This window comes from Carassius carassius, chromosome 20 (genome assembly GCF_963082965.1).
Source record: "Carassius carassius chromosome 20, fCarCar2.1, whole genome shotgun sequence".
Lineage (NCBI taxonomy): Eukaryota > Metazoa > Chordata > Actinopteri > Cypriniformes > Cyprinidae > Carassius > Carassius carassius.
This window is the reverse complement of record NC_081774.1, coordinates 26150543-26169654: the sequence shown is the minus strand read 5'-3', so window position 1 is coordinate 26169654 and position 19112 is coordinate 26150543. Positions and strand designations below refer to the sequence as shown.

The 19112-nt window shown below is 39.2% G+C and overlaps 1 protein-coding gene across 1 annotated transcript in view; it reads right to left on the bottom strand.

The window, feature by feature from the left end:
* The window catches only part of st6galnac3 (ST6 (alpha-N-acetyl-neuraminyl-2,3-beta-galactosyl-1,3)-N-acetylgalactosaminide alpha-2,6-sialyltransferase 3), a 160681-nt gene that overhangs the window by 84042 nt on the left and 57527 nt on the right, over positions 1–19112 (bottom strand). Inside the window, exon 2 of the mRNA XM_059502341.1 lies at positions 11429–11623. Coding sequence (XP_059358324.1) covers positions 11429–11623 — 195 coding nt within the window. The remainder of the gene's footprint in view (positions 1–11428; positions 11624–19112) is intronic.

Sequence of the window (19112 nt, the reverse complement as noted above, 5' to 3'; positions counted from 1 at the left end):
TCAAATTGGGATAAACTAAAATAATGTCTGATTTATTAATGTCTATCCCCCCAAAACAGACGGCACAGATAGTGTAATGAGTTGCATTTTAGGTGTTAGTAATTTTTAGGACTTCACAAACATCTCCTCGTGCGATGGCATGACACCATGACAGATTTATTGTGAAGATGAAAGCCCACAAGAGTGTGGTAAGTTAACTTTATACCTTTTATTCTGATGATGTTTGCTAGATATAAAGCTACATTATTTTTATAAAATATAGTGTGAGTGAACTCTGTCAAGCTGTGCTAACTGGTCTTTTCCTCCCGCAGTGCAGCTGTCAGACCAGAGGGGAGACTCGTCGAATAGTCCTTTTACTTGTTTAGTTTCCCAGTAAACTAGTATTTTCCTCCCACAGCGGCACCAGCAGACCAATAGGGAGACTTGTGAAGACCTAAAAGTCGTACAAGTACGTTAAATAGGTACAGGTAGGTGAACTTTAAAACACTTTAAGTCGTCTTGTTTGTTTTATCAATTAAGCCGTACTAACTATCATTTCTCTCCTGCAGTGGTGCTGCTGACTGACCAGCTGGACCATCGAGAGGCAGATGGGAAGAGTCGTCTCCATAAAGAAGACCATTTTATATGTTTTGTGATGATATGTGTTCTCTGAATATTGTTGTATAGTCTTACTAATTAAGTACATTAACTCTTCAAACTTTTACTTTTATATTTACACCATTTATTTTCCACTGGCAAAATGTGTTATCTATGATTTTACTTGTAGGCTATATGTATGTTCATTGTTGAAATATGGTTAATATTCTGGTAATTCTGTGTTGTTAAAGTTCAGCTCTGAAAAATAAAAGATGAATAATGAATAAAGCTGTTGGTGTGATGCAATAACTTGTGTTACTGAATATATAATAAAATAATAGTACTTTTAAAATTACATTTCTAAACTGAATAGTGTCACTTTTACTTGTTCACATTACCTTTAGTAGTATAACTTGGGCAAAAATATGAAGTACTGGCACAACTTAATTATAACCATGCATGCTTTTTAATGCTTTTGTAAATGTTTTAGTAGTATTTTAAAATAATTGCCTTTTCTGTTTTTCTTTCTTTACTGTTTTTTTAGGTATGAAGCTGAGAAGTCTGCACAGGCCCAGGAATAATGCCATTTCATCCTGTTCTGTTCAAGTATTTTTGTATTAAAACTTTCTATGAAGCCCATATTATACATAATAAGGGTATTCTTAAAGCATTATAAGGAATGCATTATAATAAAACTTATAATATGTTGGATCATCTCATGAATATTCATAAGAACAGGTTTAATATATTTACTTATTTGTGGTTATAGCTTTTAAGAGTATGATTATTTATAACACAATGAACACGTTGCATCCACTTTTACAATGGATTATATTTCTCATTGTTATAATGTATTATAAATGTCATATCTTGCAATTTTTCTGATGCTACTTTACTTAAAGCGGTCAAAGACCACTTATAAGTAGTAGTAGTAATAATAATAATTATAATACAAAAAAAAATGTTTTCACTCAAACAGCCATAAGATCAGATATCAGATCAGATGAATTTGTAATATGATACATTTGCTTTTGAACAATTTTCATTGTAATATCAGTTTGATTATTTTGATGGTACCCCTTAGACAGCTGTTGGGTAACTCTGCAACTATATCAACTAGCGGTCATTAGAGTATTACTACGTCTGCTACTGTAAATATATGCTAACACTTTTTTTTGATGGTCAACCAACAGATAAACTGACATAGGTGTCTTTGCAAGTACGTCAACTTATTCTACCATACTAGATTCTACCATTCTTGAGCATACTAATACCCTAATTAGAGTTAGTTGGGATGTAGTGGCAAAGCTGCTTAAAATTGACTAAGGTGACCATCAAAATAAAATGTAACCATATAAAAGATTGCTTTTTTTTCAGTTAAGAGTATTAAGCTCACATTAATTAACATTAGCTCCAAAGGAAACACTCAAGTAACACTCAACATCTAACCACTCACAAGCTGTAATAAGATACTGTGCAGATCTTAAATAAACAATGTCAAGATATGATATTTTATCATACAGCCATTATACTGTAAATTAAGTAGATTTAATATGGTGTTCATTGTGTTATGAATAATCATACTCTTAAACTTATAACCATGATGAATTAAATTATGTATTCTATTATGATGTATTATAATTGTTATGATTATTCACGAGTTGATATAACATATACGTTTTTTTATAATGCATTATGCATTCATTATAATGGCTTAAGAGTAGGCCTACCCTTATAATGTATTATAAATATGGGCTTCATAGAAAGTGTTACCGTATTTTTATCCAGTTTTTATCCTGTTTTGTTTTATTTTGTTTTACCCAATAAAAAATGTGATTTAGAGATTCTGAGTTGAAGTCATTTTCTTCACATTTGAAATACTTTAACATGTAATTTAAAATGTATTAAGCACCAATTTTTGAGGTAAATAAAACATTTTAATTTAGAATTTTATTGCATATTAGCACATTAACTTTATCCAGAGGAATTAATAAAGAAATATAAATGGGGCCCAGTTCTGACCCACTGTGGTCCCACTAAAACCCCATTTAAGGGCCATTTGTGGGTCTAGTGTAATCACCCATCTGGGCCCCATAAGGGTTTTGTATGTGGCCCACCTTGGCCCCAGTTATTAGAACCCCTTTGGGACCCATGTGGGCCCCTCTAATGAACACCCACATGGGCCCCACTTGGAGCCCACTATGGAACCATCATGGGCCCCTATGGGTGAACACACACAGGGCCCACGTGGAGCCGATGGACAAAAATGTACGGGTCCCATTTGGGTTGCCCATCCAGGGCCCAACTGAGAGCCCACCAAAAACCCACATGGGGCCCACATGGAAATGTTGGCTGGGAAGTTGGTTAGTCTATGTTAAGAGCTGTCGCGTTTCCATTACAGATTCGGGCAAAACTTTTGTGTTTTTTTCTAAATATCGATAAACAACTATTGCAAAATGACGGCGTTTCCATTAACCGATGTTTTGCGACTAAAACGTCATTCTTTTCCTCTCGCGATCAGTCATTCCAAAAATCATGGCAACGGATGTTGGTAGGTTTATATATATCACAGCCACCAGGCTAGACATTATATTATTATTATCTCCAGGTTCAGGTTGGTGTGTGGTTTTTGTCCACCTCAATCTCCAGGTTTGTGTGTGTGTGTCAGAGTCTGTGTGTGTCCACCTCCAGGTTCAGTTTGGTGTGTGTGTGAGCCTGTGTGTGTCTGAGTCTGTGTGTGAGTGTGAGTGTGTGTGTGAGTCTTTTTGAATGTTTGAGTGTGTGAGCCTGTGTTTGAGTGTGTCAGTAAGTTTGTGAGTTTGAGTGTGTGTGTGTGTGTGTAGCAATAGCAATGTCTTTAAAGGGATAGTTCACCCAAAAATGAAAATTCTATCATCGTTTACTCACCCTCAAGTTGTTCCAAACCTGAATGAGTTTCTTTGTTCTGCTGAACACAAAGGAAGATATTTGGAAGAATGTTTGTAACCAAACAGATCTCGGTCCCCACTGACTACCATAGTATATATTTTTCCTACTATGGAAGTCAATGGGGACCGAGATCTGTTTGATTCTGTCATTCTTCCAAATATCTCCAAATATAACCAAATTATCCCTTTAAGGTATCTGACACTAAGTGTTGGCAATGGAAATGTGTACTTGTCACTAAAAATATATGATATATTTATGATATATATATATATGATATATTTTACTTAACCCCACCCCCCCCCCGGTCACCGGTCCCCAGTCCCCAAACACCACACCACCGCAAATAGAATCTAATTCTGTGGGAAACACTGAATAGGCATAATATTATTTTCTCAATTTTAAATTGATCTTCGGTTGATCCATTTTTAGTCTGTGGTGTTTTCAGCCGATGCATGAACAAAACTTCATTAAACATTATTTGTAGCACGTCTACTCTACATCCAATAACTGTAATAAACTTAGTTTTTTGTTTTGATATGAAAATTATTAGCCTTTAAGTTCTGGCAGTTTTATAAATTCAAACAATAAATAACATTTTGATGGTCTTTAATGTGGCATGATGGACCGCTGTAGCATGTGAACCTTATATCTCTCAGAATAATATCAATAGCATTTTATTTAATAATTCTATCAGTATTTCAACCATAGAAAAACTTGAAAAAAAAATGTAAAAACTGTAACCCAGTGGTAGGGTTTGTCCATATATGACCCAAATTTGGGCTGAAATGTTTTTAAGTTTCACATAAGGTAGCTCCACATTATGTTTGTTGTTATGTCAAATGAAGCTTCTCGCTGAGGTCTGGGTTGATTGATCTGTCCCTAGTTCACAGGTTGGAGATCCGACTTCAAGCAGCATTTTATAGGTGAGTTTTACTTACATCTTGCGCCAGGTGCAAACCATATTTTGTCATTAAAATAGTTCTGTCAGGATTTACTAAAGACGCACAGTGACGAATTGGCGCTGAAAAGGTGTCGACAGAGTTTTATTTTCGCCTGATCTTATTGAATATGCATTTGTAGGAGTTTTCCTTTCAGATGCAAAATTTATAAGACAAGAGTATTCAAATTAATCACGCAACGCGATTTACTAATGAACGTCAAATAACTGGTATTTTCACTATTATTTAACACCTAAAAAATCTAACTATTTCACGCTAGAAATGGCTGCAATTGTTGTTATAGGAGGAGACACCACAGAGAACAGAGAGCATTTAGTAGAAGGAAGAAGTTTTTTTCTACACATATTAATTTATTTTGAATGCCAAAAGAACATTATCTGAACATATAGTTTGCCAAGCCATGTTATTTTTAATTTGCTTCAGGAAATAAAAGACGACTTAGAACCCTCAACTAGGAGTCACGCAATAGGTCTATCATAACTTCTTGCAACCCTTAATTTTTTGGCCTCTGGTTCTTTTTAAAGTACTGTGGCTTTTTTATTTCTTTAGTAGTGATTATGCTAATTTGAGCTGTCATTGGTATATTGCATTGGTCGATATTATTAGATGTTGCGTCTGTGTTCTTTAAGTTGCAAATTTGTTAGTTAATCAACCTGTTACGATAGGACACAGGAGACGAGAGATCCAATTGCAGTGTGTTTATTGGGTAATCCAAAATTCAAAATCCAAAACAAGCAGGGGGTCAAAACCATGAAATCAGCCAGGAACGAAACAAGAAACTAGAAAACACAAGGAACGTGAGGAAACTGGGTGACGGAAATTAAGGACTCCATGAAACAGAATGAAAACAGACCGGTATATATGGACAGGTGTTGTGACAGGCTTGTGGGAAATGTAGTGCCTGCGGTGAGGTGCCTATGGGGAAGTGAGACCACTAGTGGACACCCGGGGAAACACAGACCAGACACCGTGACATTACCCCCTCCTCTACGGAGCAGCTACCAGATGCTCACCTGAACACAACAGCAAACCAAGGAACACAGAGACCAGGAGGGAGGTGGACTGGTGGAGGATAAGGGGGAGGGACGGAGGGCCAGGTCCACAGAGGGAAACAGAGACAGGTAGTGCAAAAAACAATAACAAGGAGACCAGGAGGGAGGTGGACCGGTGGAGGACCAGGGGGAGGGACGGAGGGCCAGGTCCATAGAGGGAAACAGAGAAAAAAAAAAAAAAAACAAGAAACAAAACACAAGACCAGGAGGGAACAGAAAGTTCGGGGCCCAGGGCTGAGCTGACAGGACAAGTATCCAGGGTGGATCAGGTGGAACTGGAGCCGTGCGGTCGAGACAGACGCCAACCAGGGCGGTGCAGAAGACCACCACATCCATGCGGTCGAGACAGAAGCCCACCAGGGCGGCGCAGAAGACCACCACAGCCGTGCGGTCGAGACATAAGCCCACCAGGGCAGCGCAGAAGACCAACACAGCCGTGTGGTCAAGACAGAAGCCCACCAGGGCGGCGCAGAAGACCACCACAGCCGTGCGGTCGGGACAGGAGCCCACCAGGGCGGCACCGAAGACCACCACAGTGGGATCGATGGCACAGGAGAGCAAGTCTGGTTAGGTAAGTCTGAAATAGTGAACATGAACAGGTTAAGGGTAGCCTCCGTGGCCCTGAGGAGATGGTAGATGGTCTCCATAGCCATGACAGGGCAGGCGGTGAGTTCCGGGATGGCCTCCGTGGCCACGACAGGATAAGTTGAGCGCTCAGAGAGTTCGGCTGAGACGTGGAGGGGCTTTGGAAGTTCTGCAGAGACGTGGAGAGGCTGTGGTAGTTCAGCAGAAACGTGGAGAGACTCTGGTAGTTCAGCAGAGATGTGGAGAGACTGGTAGTTCAGCAGAGAGACGTGGAGAGACTCTGGTAGATCCGTGGTGTTTTGACTGGATTCAGGAAGATCAACGGTGACTTGTCTCTGCTCATGATGACCAACGGTGACTTGACTCTGCTCATGAAGACCAACGGTGACTTGACTCTGCTCATGAAGACCAACGGTGACTTGACTTTGACTCTGGATCTGATTGGATGGAGTCCTTCTGTTACAATAGGACACAGGAGACGAGAGATCCAATTGCAGTGTGTTTATTGGGTAATCCAAAATTAAAAATCCAAAACAAGCAGGGGGTCAAAACCATGAAATCAGTCAGGAACAAAACAAACAGGAAACAAGAAACTAGAAAACACAAGGAACGCGAGGAAACTGGGTGACGGAAATTAAGGACTCCATGAAACAGAATGAAAACAGACCGGTATATATGGACAGGTGATGATGATGAAAGTGAAGACATCTGAATGCAATTAACAGGTGTGCAATTAACCGTGATGAAGGGACAAGGCTTGTGGGAAATGTAGTGCCTGCGGTGAGGTGCCTATGGGGAAGTGAGACCACTTGTGGACACCCGGGGAAACACAGACCAGACACCGTGACACAACCACAGAAATTTTTATGCCCATCTGCACTTTTGTGGAATTGCACTCTCCCGCTAAAGGTATACTTCAAACTAATTTCATTTTCGTTCTTCATACTGGGGCAAAAAGAAGTTTGAAAAGGCTGAGCAAAGGTATACTGTTTTCGAACATTCTGACACCCCCATGCTGCTGGTGTAGATGAATGTAAACATGACTCACGACGCTCGCACGTATCCCCTAAACACAACAACGATGAAATGAAGTGTAGGCAATCTAGGGTGTGAGACTGGCAGCAATGGTCAAATTATTATAGACAAAAGAATAATGTTTAGCAGCAGTTAAGAGTCAAGTATCATGTTTGCAATACAAAAGGACCATAATCAGTCCCTTTATGGGAAGTGTGAATGTCAAAGGGTTTTCACATCAAAGTAGGTGGAGTTTCAGAACACAACCACCGATTGCAAAACCGGCGTGGGCCAATAGAAACTCAAAAGTGTTTAGGAGCTGAAACAAACTCCCCCAGAAAGTTTGCTTTGGTCAGCTGTTTCGAACTGCTGAAATGAACTCAAAACGAACTTCATTTTGACCTGATTTTGTTCGAAATGACATAATATCAGTTTGTTCTTCGATTTTGTTTGATGATCCAGGATCATCCAGGTCACCATCGCTGGTTCTGTACAGCTCCTCAGTTCCTCCCCTTCCGCTGGCTCCATCAAGCTTCTTGGCTCCACCTCAAGTTTCCTGTCTTTAGCTTTGTATTGGTGCTCAGATACCTCCACTCTACCTCAGGCCTCCAAGCCACTCTGTTGAAAAAACCAGCATATGCTGGTTAGGTATGTTTTGATGCATGATAGCTGGTCATGTGCTGGTCCTCAGGTGGTTATGAGCTGGTTTAAGCGGTTCATGTGCTGGTCCTAAGCAACTAGCTCCTGCTCAGGACCAGCTTATAACCAGTTTTTTAAGCAGCTCAGGACCAGCTTAAACCAGCTCATGACCAACTATGGATCAGTTTAAACAAACTTAAACCAAGCTGCCATGCTTATTTTTCAACAGGGTAGTGACTCCACCTCAGCCTGTTAAACCATTGGCTTAATCTTAAATACATGCTCTCTCGTCTACTCCCTCAGGGTCCAGTGTGATCCTTCATTTCTCAGGCTCTGCATTGGTTAGGTGTCACCACAGCCCTCCATCCCTAAAGCTCCACCACTATCCTCCTTCGCTCATGTTCCACCACAGTCTTCCGGGTCTCTGGGTTGTGGCATGGTTCCCCAAGCCATTTGGCTCAACCTTGGCCCTAGACCATCTGCATCACCCTGGATCTTCGACTTCTCTTCTCTGCCTGGGGCACCAACTTGGGTCAGTTGTCACTCAGGTTTAGCCCAGATTTAGCTCCTTCCTCCAGTGGGTCCTCTGTGGGCTCTCTCTTTCTCTCAGTTGGCTCCCCTTTGGACTCTCCCTATCAGGCATCCTGACCTTCCTTCCTGCATCCCATAGTCATCATTATCCCCTCCCACTTCGGTGCAGTTTATGTTTAGTAAATGATTACATGTGCTAACGCATAAAATAACATAATATGTTTGCAGGTTTTTAGGAAATATTCTAAGTCCCCATACTTGCCAGTTATTCTACTTTGAAATTTGCCTTCCGTGTCAGAATGACTGTTTCTGTTTTGGTCTTTGTGAATTCACCCACTACAGTTTACCCAATAAGACTTCAACACCCTGGATTGGCTGTTAATGGAAAACACAGTGTACTGCAGCCATGGAAGCAATCAAACAAACATAAGTACCCTTGTAAGACCCCCCTTGCAAGACCCCCCACCCGACTGAAACTGAATTACCTCCTTAAAAACTCTGCTTCCGTATGTTTGAAAACAGACATTTTGCACATTTGTAACATTTCACAGCCATTTTATTAGCTTTGCTATAGTAAAATGGAAAGCTTGACAATTTAAGCTCAGGACTGATTAAATATTGTTGTACTTTGCTAATATTACTGGAGTTTGAAAATGTAACATTAAATTATGAAAGCGGAATTTAAATTGGGTTTCCAGCTATATAATACTTTTAACCTATCAGGCATACTGGACGAATACTACTGCAGATGCCTTGGTTTCATTGAAAAATGACAGAAGAGGTGAACAGACCTACCCACCCAATCCATTTCAGTGTATGGCAGAAGTTCAGAGCAAAGTACTGACAAGAACATCAGGAGAAAGATGAGAGGCATTCATCACACTATGAGTTGACAGACACAGACACTGATCTGGCAGGTGCTCCACTCACTACAACACCCACGCTCCATCATTTCAGACCAGAATAAGTTCTGAGTATAAAACAATAAAAAACGATAAATAGAATAGTGAGAAACATACTAGCAAATGAATGTACCCTATGTTTTTTTTTATATGAGTCATTTGTAATGCCTAATTCAACAGCATAATTCAAAAAGTTATTATATATATAAAACATAAGCCTAAATAGGCTAATAAGCTAGTGGTATAAGCTACAGCTAAGCTACAGTAGTACAAAATGTAAGCTAACTAAAAGAAACATAAATCCTTTAAAGGGGTCATATGACGTTGCTAAAAAGAACACCATGTTGTGTATTTGGTGTAATGCAATGTGTTTATGTGGGAAGGTTCAAAAAACACATTATTTTCCACAATGTACATTATTGTTGCTTCTCTATGCCCCGCCTTTCTGTAACACATCGATTTTTACAAAGCTCATCATCTGAAAAGCGAGGTGTATGCTGAGTGGCCAGCTATCCAGTGCGTTGTGATTGATTGAATGCCTCAAGCGTGTGATGGAAAGTTACGCCCCTTAACATTCTTTTATGCTGTCTCCCAGCAGAATGAGACAAAAACAATAAATCCCATTATAAACGAGGCATTTGTTGCATCCAGTGGAGATGTAATTACTGATTATAATGACTTATACTGTCTTTTTATACGTGTTGTGTTGCGTATCGTGCCACTATAAATATAAAAACATTTCTGCATTTGTAATCAGAGAAACAACAAACAACAAGTGCTACTCTACACTGCTCAAAACTCACATTTGAATCATCAGTGGCAAATTCTTTAAATATAAAAAACTAGATTTGAGACTTTAGTCTGCAACTGTAGATCTTCCCTTTTTTTTCAACAAGAGCTTGTAACCCTTTAATTGCATCATATGACCCCTTTCATGACTGTCAGTGTTGAATAGTTTTTAAGATTTTTATGAGTTTTTTAAGAGTTTTCAGAAGTTTTATGTAGTGCTGTCAAGCAATTGAAAAACCATATTCTATAATAAAGCCCATTTCACTGAGATTTGATTTGCTGAGGTGTTTCAAAATTGCCTTTTGGCAATGGCGTTTACTGTGGAATTACAGAAGTATAGAGTCTGAGAAACTTAAGTTATTATCAGTATTTTCATTTTGATTTTCTATAGTCTAAAACAAACTGTTTTGGGAGAGGAGAGTTTGAAAGAGCTGAATTATTTGGAGATTAGAAAGGCTGCCCAGCAACTAAAACATGTTTTGTTCGGGCATGACTGTTGTAGCAGCACTTTGTAACCTTGACAAAGGTATTCAACATGGCTTTAGATTTAGGACTGTCTCTGCCCCTGCACCTGTGCATAAAGCAGTGTGAAAGCAAAAACAACAAAATAAATACAACCCTCTTGACCGAATTCAACCATACTAAATTGCATTTAAAAAGCTGGATGCTTTTAACAGATCAGACTGAAGCAATAAATCCAATTATTCTTTTTTCTTTTTAATTTCTTTAGTCATTTTCTTTGTTCCATTGTTAGTAGGAGAACAATCGAACCCTTTCTGCACTAATTGTGGACATAAATCACCTGAACAGTTGAATCTACATGAACTTGGCAGTTATGAGTCAAAGCCTCATCTGTGTGTAGGGAAAACTCTCCAATGACCTTGAATATGAAAGAAACATCTTGGCAAAACTTCATCATCAACACTTCCTTGAAAACATCTTGAGGCAAAATAGGCTACAACTATTGTTAACATCCTCATAAATATTTATGCTTGTAGAATTCAGCTTTAACAACAAACTCATTAGCACTCAAAAAAAAAAGGGTTTTTTATATTTTGGAAAACTAATATTAAGTGAAAAACGGGTTTAGAGTAATTTAATTGCTACATATAAAAGTCACAGCCAGCTAATAATTTACAAAGTATATTTAGATATGACTGACCATAATAAATAATATATATATTATTAGTACAAATAAGTTATGTGGTGTACTATAATATTATTTATTGAAAATGTGATAGCAAGTCCTCCTTCCAACTTTGTGAAATGATGTGATGGCCAGTGCAGCAAAAACAAAATGAAATTCATTTTTCACATTTTTAAAACATAGCAGTGTAAAACATTATTAAACACTTTTGGTTGCATGATACTGATATTGATAATGTGACAAATAAAATACTGAAATATTTCTAACTGAAAACCACTGAATGTTTTAATTGTGATCTAGTCTCACCTCCTGGTCGGGGACACTGAGGTAGCTGCGGTGGGGTTTGAAGGCTTTTTGTGGTGGGCGAGAGAACATCCAGTTTTTACTGAAGCTCTGGCCAAATACAGGCTGCAGTAGGAAATAGGGTTTCTCTGAGTAATTAATCACCAACAAAAACAGAGACACCGCCACAATCAGACAGGTCACTATGACTGACTTCTTCTGTGAGAGAGGAAAGAAGAACAGAAAACATGGCATTGTTTAGCTTTTCTGACTTATGGATAAAATATGGCAATGAAACATTCAGGCAAAATAGTCAATGTCACAGTCAAAGTGTACTTCTTTTTCTTTTTGAACAAATGGTTAGTGAAAGAAGATACTGTAACCTTCAAAAACCATCCGGAGGTCAAACAAAATAATATATTAGATGTTTTTATTTCTACCCATTTATAGAAGGTTTGCCATTTTTGCTGCTGTGGTGCAACATTTTCTACACTCATAATAAACCTCAAAACTGTCCTTTCAATCAAAAAATCCTAGAGAAGGTTGTTTATCATCAGCTCTCCCCCTTTTTAAATGGAAATGGCATTTTTGAAAAATTGCAATCTGGGTTTTGAGCACATCCCAGCACAGAGTCAGCTGTACTTAAAGTGTCTAACAACCTGTTGCTGACTGATGATTCAGAAAAGTGTGCAATTCTACTCCATCTTGATATTAGTGCTGCTTTCCACACTCTAGTTTGTGAAATTTTGCTGGAGCATTTAAGATGGTGGGGAGATATTCAAAGGACTGTCACTGAATGGGCTATATCTTCTCTTGAAGGGAAAACACTCCGTAGAATTAGGAAATATTTCCTTTATTACTTAGGGGCTTCCACAACAAGGCTATATATTGGGACCAATTTTATTATTTCATTGTATCATATTAGTCAATATGCACAATGTATCCTGTCATCTTTGACTATATAACTATATAACAAAAACATACTGAAAAAATAAGGGTATGATTTTACTGAATCAATAATATCTTAATTGAAGCTCTTAATTCTCAGTATAAGTCCTAATGGTCCAAGCAGTCCAAAAGCCCAACCCTTGGAAACAGAAGTCAGAAGTACAGCAGAAGTCATTCTGTATTCCTTAAATAGGATTGAACCTGACAGAAACTGAAGCTTGTTTCTCTGTTTTGTACTTGACTGATCACAGAGGACAGTTCAAGCTGATAAATTTATACTGTTTTTCATTAAAACTGAATCTTCTTCTCCAAAATTCTGTTATGATAAATTTATATGAAAAAAGTCAGAAAGATCTTAAAATTTGACTTCTCTGTTCTGTTGACATTCTCTGTTTTCTTTTCACAATAAAATATGGAGAGCTGTCAAAGCTGTCTCTGCATAATGATGTCCCCATGTGCCCACAGATATGATGCATAAGGTTATGTCAGAAGAAATGTTCGAAACTCTGAGAAAAATGACTTGAAACATGACTGACTGCATACAGCTTATGGACAAGTACATACATTCTATATGAGACATGAAACATTATGTAATATAAACAAGAGCTGAGCCATTTTTCTTTTGAAATGACACGGTCTAAACATTTTATTAAATACAATTATTTAACTTAAAATAATAATAATAATAATAATAATAAAAAAACATTAAATCAAAAATCTAAATGTTTTGAGCCATTTAGTCCAGGTCAGTTATCTGACATCAGAGAACATGCAACTGAATAACAACAAGATCTAGCAAATCTTGGTTTCCTTTCAGTCAGTAATATTCAATGTTTGTCGACTGACATTAGGGGTCTCACTCGGGAACCACAATCACCTCTGAGCTTTAGAAGAAAAGGCCAATGAGAATTGGCAAGTAGAATTTGCATGCCAAGTCACTCCCCCGTGCATACGGGTATATAAGATGATTCTGATTTTTGCTGCGGAGCCAATTGCATTGTGAGCACTGCTTTCTAAAAGAAGAATGAAGAAAAGGAATCTTCACCATCTACAAGCTGCAGGAGTTCTTGGCAGCGGAGAACCTTCTTTCTTTTGCATCTCAGCGAAGAGCTTGCCTTGTTGTGCACAGATAAGTGTCTCAGTCCTTCCCTGGGCAAACAACCAATTTTCTACAACATGCAACGTTTGTCAAGAGTTCACCAGGCCAAGGCACTGAAAAAGCTGCATGAGGGTAGTCCTGACTCAGGGTTGATGCAGGAACTGTGTATGGTGACGGACTTTGCTCTGCGAGTGACAAAGGTCACAATGTGGTTCCTCGCACTGGTGATGTCCACTATGGTGGTCCAGGAGCGCCATCTCTGGCTGAACCTTGCACAGATGCTTGATGCTGACAAAGTTTTCTCGACGCCCTTGTCTCCCAGGCCAGCCTCTTTGGCAACACTGTTGAGGACTTTGCCTGAGTCACCCTGAGACAGGTGACCCAGTGATGACAGGAACTGTTCTTCAGGAGACACAGGCATCTGCGCCCCTACCCCCGTGGGAGGACCAGGGGCTTTTTTCCACCGCTGTCACACCTTTTCAATAAAAGAGAAATCTATGGGTCTTCATCTATGGGTCTATCGTGCCAGGTTCTGATTGTGAGCAATGCTCTGCTTCCTTACGGGGCCTCTCAACACTTTAAAGTTGCAGGACGTCTGCTTCCTTGCACTCCACTGACTTCTCTGCGGGACCAGGAGGATCAGGTAAGTGCTGCTTCCAGCAGCTCGCCTCTACTTCGGGACCCTACACATCTCCAGTTGAGGCACCTTTCTTCCCACAGCTGCCCCACCGTGGGAACATCAGTAACCACTTCGTTGATTCTAGGGATGCAACGATACCATTTTTTCAGAACCGGTCCAATCTGATACCAGCACAGTTTTTTTTTATTCAATATAGAATTTCTGTACTTCTCTGTGTTGACCTGATCATCATTCTTTTGTGTTGATCACAATCTACTGCATAAACACAAATTCATTTTAATGAAAAATAACAAATTAAAAAATATATAATCATAAATGATTACAAAAATATCATTATAAACTAGGTTGGTAGATAATTCAGCAGCAACAGGTGCACAACAATTTTATCAAATCTATTGAAATATTTTATTTACAGATAAAGGTGAATAAGTCTAAAATCTGGTTAAATGTTACACATTGCTCTTTGTATTGTTGTAAAATACATTATTGAAAAAACAAGTATATACATATATAGAAATCTAATAGTCATTTCTTTTAAATCTATAGCACAGTAATAAAGGCAGCAACATATCATATATAGGACAGAACAAGAAAGACTATTAATAATCTTTGATTTCGCAGAAAATATTATAATACTGAAGCCGCCAATATAGAGTGCAACAGAGCGCTTATAACACAGAGTCACAGTGCACAGGCTGCGCAGCCCTCCGAGTCCACAGAGAAAGCTGCTCGGCTCCTGTTCATCTTCAGTTATCTCTTCACAACAGCTAAGTCAGTGTACTGTTTGAGTAAATGAATTACTCTGTGATGTTAAACCTCAGTTATTGTGTGCTCTTGAAGAGAGTTTAATCGCTTCGACAGTAGTAAACAAACGCGACACACACGCTGTGTCTGAAATCGCTCACTCATTCACTCATTCACTAATCCCTATATAGTGTATGGCAGTTGAGTTCACTATATCAGGAAGGAGTGAACAAATAAATAAGTGAACTGATTCGGACAGTGACGTATAGCCTACACTGCGCGTGAGACTTGGAGCTGTTGCAAAACATTGCCATTGTAGCGGATCTGACCCGAACCAGACAAATTAAAGAGTCGATCAGGACTGTGGTTGAAACATGAGCCAAATTCCTAAGGAAGGCAACAGGAGGTCATAAATCAGTCCTAGTGCTACAAGTCAGAAACAAGTTAACCAACCAACTCTTTCACAGAGCAGCTTTTGACATTAACACCATTAGAACAATTATTGACAATTTCAATTCGGAGAAGATATTGTCAAATTTGGGGCAAGTAATTGAGATGCAACGCCGGACATCACATGTTAACCCATTAAAGTAATAAGCAAGATTCTTGGATTGACTTCCCCCCCCACCTAACACAACCCAACTGAAATTCCTAAGGGGGGTCTTTGAACCTCTGGTCTCCACAGAAATCTTTGTTAGAGAATGACACAGAAACTGTCTTTTCTAGATATAAATGAATATGGAGTTAAACAATGGACTGATATTCATTTAGAAGTCATTTTGGTCCATTTTTATGTAACCCACACATTTGACTATCATGTTTAATCACTTATTGTGTATGTCTTTTAATAACTATTGGATAGCTTAAGGATACATATTCATGTTTCGTATGTATGTGCTTGAATCTGTTAGCTTGAAACAGTTCTGACCATCAGTTATTTGTCAATGTATCATATTCTAGTTATAGGAATCATGTCCAAAATGATACCCTGCAAGAGCGGGAAAATTCGGACCACGTGCTTGATAAGATAACATATGATTCATGATACCCCCGAGCCAAGACAATATCTGATTGGTCAAGACAACATTTGAGGTGTGGCCAACAGGCCAGTTTAAATACTTAGGACACCATAAAATCTTGCTTTTAGCTTCTAGCTTTGCTTCTTAGCTTTTGCTATTAGTCATGTTTGCTTTTAGCTTTTAGCCTCTAGCTTTGCTTTTAGCTTTAGCTTTTAGCCATGCTTTTAGTCATCACTGTTCTTTGAGCGCGGATCCAGCGTGCTTCAGCCTGCACGCCTGCTGCTACTTAGCCACGATGAGAAGAAACACCACCAGGTCTCGTCAAACTTTACATCTTTTCTTTTCCGTTTGAGAGTTCCGTGTCGTGAGTTTAAGTTTTGTAACACTGTGTCTCCGAGTCTGACCTCGAGTGCCCGTTCAACTTCAACCAGCTCACACAACTCCGCATCGTCAGCCAACGCCCAACCACGGGCTTCCCAAGACGTCACTTCAACGACTACTGAACTTCCAGCCAATCAGCGACATCGGGAAACCCCCTTTCAACGACAACTTTACACAGGAGACGCAAGTAGTACCTCCAGACATTTGTACTGGTGTATCTAATATAATTTTAAACTCATTGAGGAACTCAATGCGAGGGTTAATTAAGTGATTGATGGCTGTTCATGTCTATGCAATTTCACATATTGCTGTAAACTTGGGATTCTACATTTCCATTCTCTTAAACTCATCTTTCGCTAACTTTCGATCTTCCTGCAACTTGTGTGAATGTGTGAGTGAGTGCGTGCGTTTATGTGTTAGATTAGTTTATATGTCTTAGATTTATCTAATAAAGCCTTATTCATATTGAAAAGAGAAGTAAGTATCTTATGTTTTGTGCTTACAAGTTAATGTCTTAAACTGCTGATCTGGTTCCTGTGCTAATTGATAGTGTTTTCACTATACTTTGGATATTAATATCCAGCGCAGATTTGATGTTAAACGGCTCGTTCAGTGAATCACAGGGCATCTCAGTGATTAGCCGTGAAACAGTGATTCTGTTCAAATTCCCTTAAAAATCTTAAATGATTCCCTTTGAGCTAAATTGACCTGTTTTCCTTACACCATAGAGCATCACAGTCCCGCCCACAGCCAGTGCCGGAAGTAAAAATTCAATACAATTTCTGCATTGACAGTTGGGGTATAAGCCATAAAAATGTAACCATACATGGTAGACTTAAAACCAGCTATGGCTGAACTAAGCGATAGTATATGCTCATATAAACGCCAAAGGTTCATGGGGCACAAACCTTGTTTTGAGATAAATGCCTTTTATTCACGATGTCTTGGATAAGTACTTCATTACCCACAATCCTGAACAATCCCACAGTGATGCATCTGATTGGTGGAACTCATGTAACTGTCTGGTTAAACCTCGCGAAGGTCCGTGTATACTGAAGATCATTAATAAAAAAATTATAAATTAAAAACCGGTGTTGCGTTTTTGCACGGTAGACTTATCAGTAGGGCTGTGCAAAAAATTGAATGAGATTTTCATGCACATCTCATCAGTAAAGACGCTCCTGTAATTAGAAGTATATTTCCAGCATGTGTGTTTGGATCAGGGTTGCCATGTTTTCACAACAAATCCTGCCCAGTTGCTTCTCAAAACTAGTCCAAAACTAGTCCAATTGCGCTTCCAGGAGGTTCCCCGATAAAAATTGCTTCCCGGGGTTACAATATAAGTTTTTTAGCAGGGTTGCCTTGGTAAAATTTGCATTTTAGGTGCTAAATATCACGTTATTTGTATTGGGGTCTGTTACGTTCCACGTGCGTTTCGCTGGCGTGGGAATGTTGATGTTTTTGCTCGCTGATGCACTACACGTGTGTTGTGCGGTCATTGAGTTTTCTTTCTGTTGGCCCACCTCTAGATCGCTGTGACTGGCTGACTCATCTGTCGGTTATCATTAGGACGGAGCACCAGAACCAATCAGAGGCAGTCCAGCTGGTTTAAGAGAGACAGCGGGTTCATTCACTTGTCTCTCCCTCTCTTGCGGCAGCAAGGTGTTATGTGGCGTGCTGAGGTTTTGTATACTCCTTGAGAGTTTTTTGCCTGTTTAATCTAATCTACCCGGAGAAGTGTGCTATGTGCTTTAGTGATTATATTTATATTTAGTAATTTATTCGTATTACGTGTGTATCACTATATGAGAATATCACAAGAGTTTTCAGCTACAAAGCTATTTTGGGAAGGAACATCAGGTCAGTATATCGCGATATACATTCAGCCCGTAGCTGCTTTTGCGTATATACACACTAGGTAAGAAGTGAGTGCCAACCCTTGTATTTTTATTATTAGTCAGGTTATTTAGGCGCCGGATGCGCAAAGATTTCGGTTTGTTTTCTGCATTTTTCTTTGGTTAGGCTTAGGGACTAGTTAAGGATTGTTTTGTTATTTTCTTTAGCGCCACTTAAGTTCTTTCCCATTTTTCTTTATTTATTTATTTATCGCATTGTACATAGCCCACAGACATATTTGCATTGACTGGATTCAATAGCTACGGCTTGTTGTAAAATAAAACTCCAGTCAAATTTCTCTCTCAGAAGTTGTCTGTCATGTTTCCTTCCACCACATTCCACACACCAGTAGTGTTTTAATATCCTTAATGTCATGTATATTTCCTAGACACTTTAATATCGTAACAGGGTCGCTCCGACCCACGGACATGAAAAACAACCACAGACTTGACAACAATGGTTGGCATTTACTACACCGAGCCGTAATTCACTGACAATCTACACAAAATCGATGTTAAAATTACAGGCGATTCTTTGTCGATTTTGAAAACGATTTTGTGTTTGTTGTCGGTAGACTACAGCTCTGTGTAGTAACTGCCGCTCCACCTGAACCAGTGTTGCCAAGTCTGCGATTGTTTTTCATGTCCGCGGTTTGAAGCAACCCCAATACAAATAACGTGATATTTAGCCCCTAAAATGGGAATTTTACCAAGGCAACCCTTCCAAAAAATGTATATTTTAACCCCGGGAAGCAAATTTTATCGGGGAACCTCCTGGAAACGCGGTTGGGCTAGTTTTGGACTAGTTTTAAGAAGCAACTGGGGCAGGATTTGTTGTGAAAACCTGGCAACCCTGATCTGAACGCACGTGATGGAGATATACTTCCAGTAATTTTCCAAAAATCAATGGGAGAAATGAATGGGAAATTTACTTCCGGCACCAAAGCTCTCTCGGGCTGTGGGCGGGACTGTGATGCTCTAT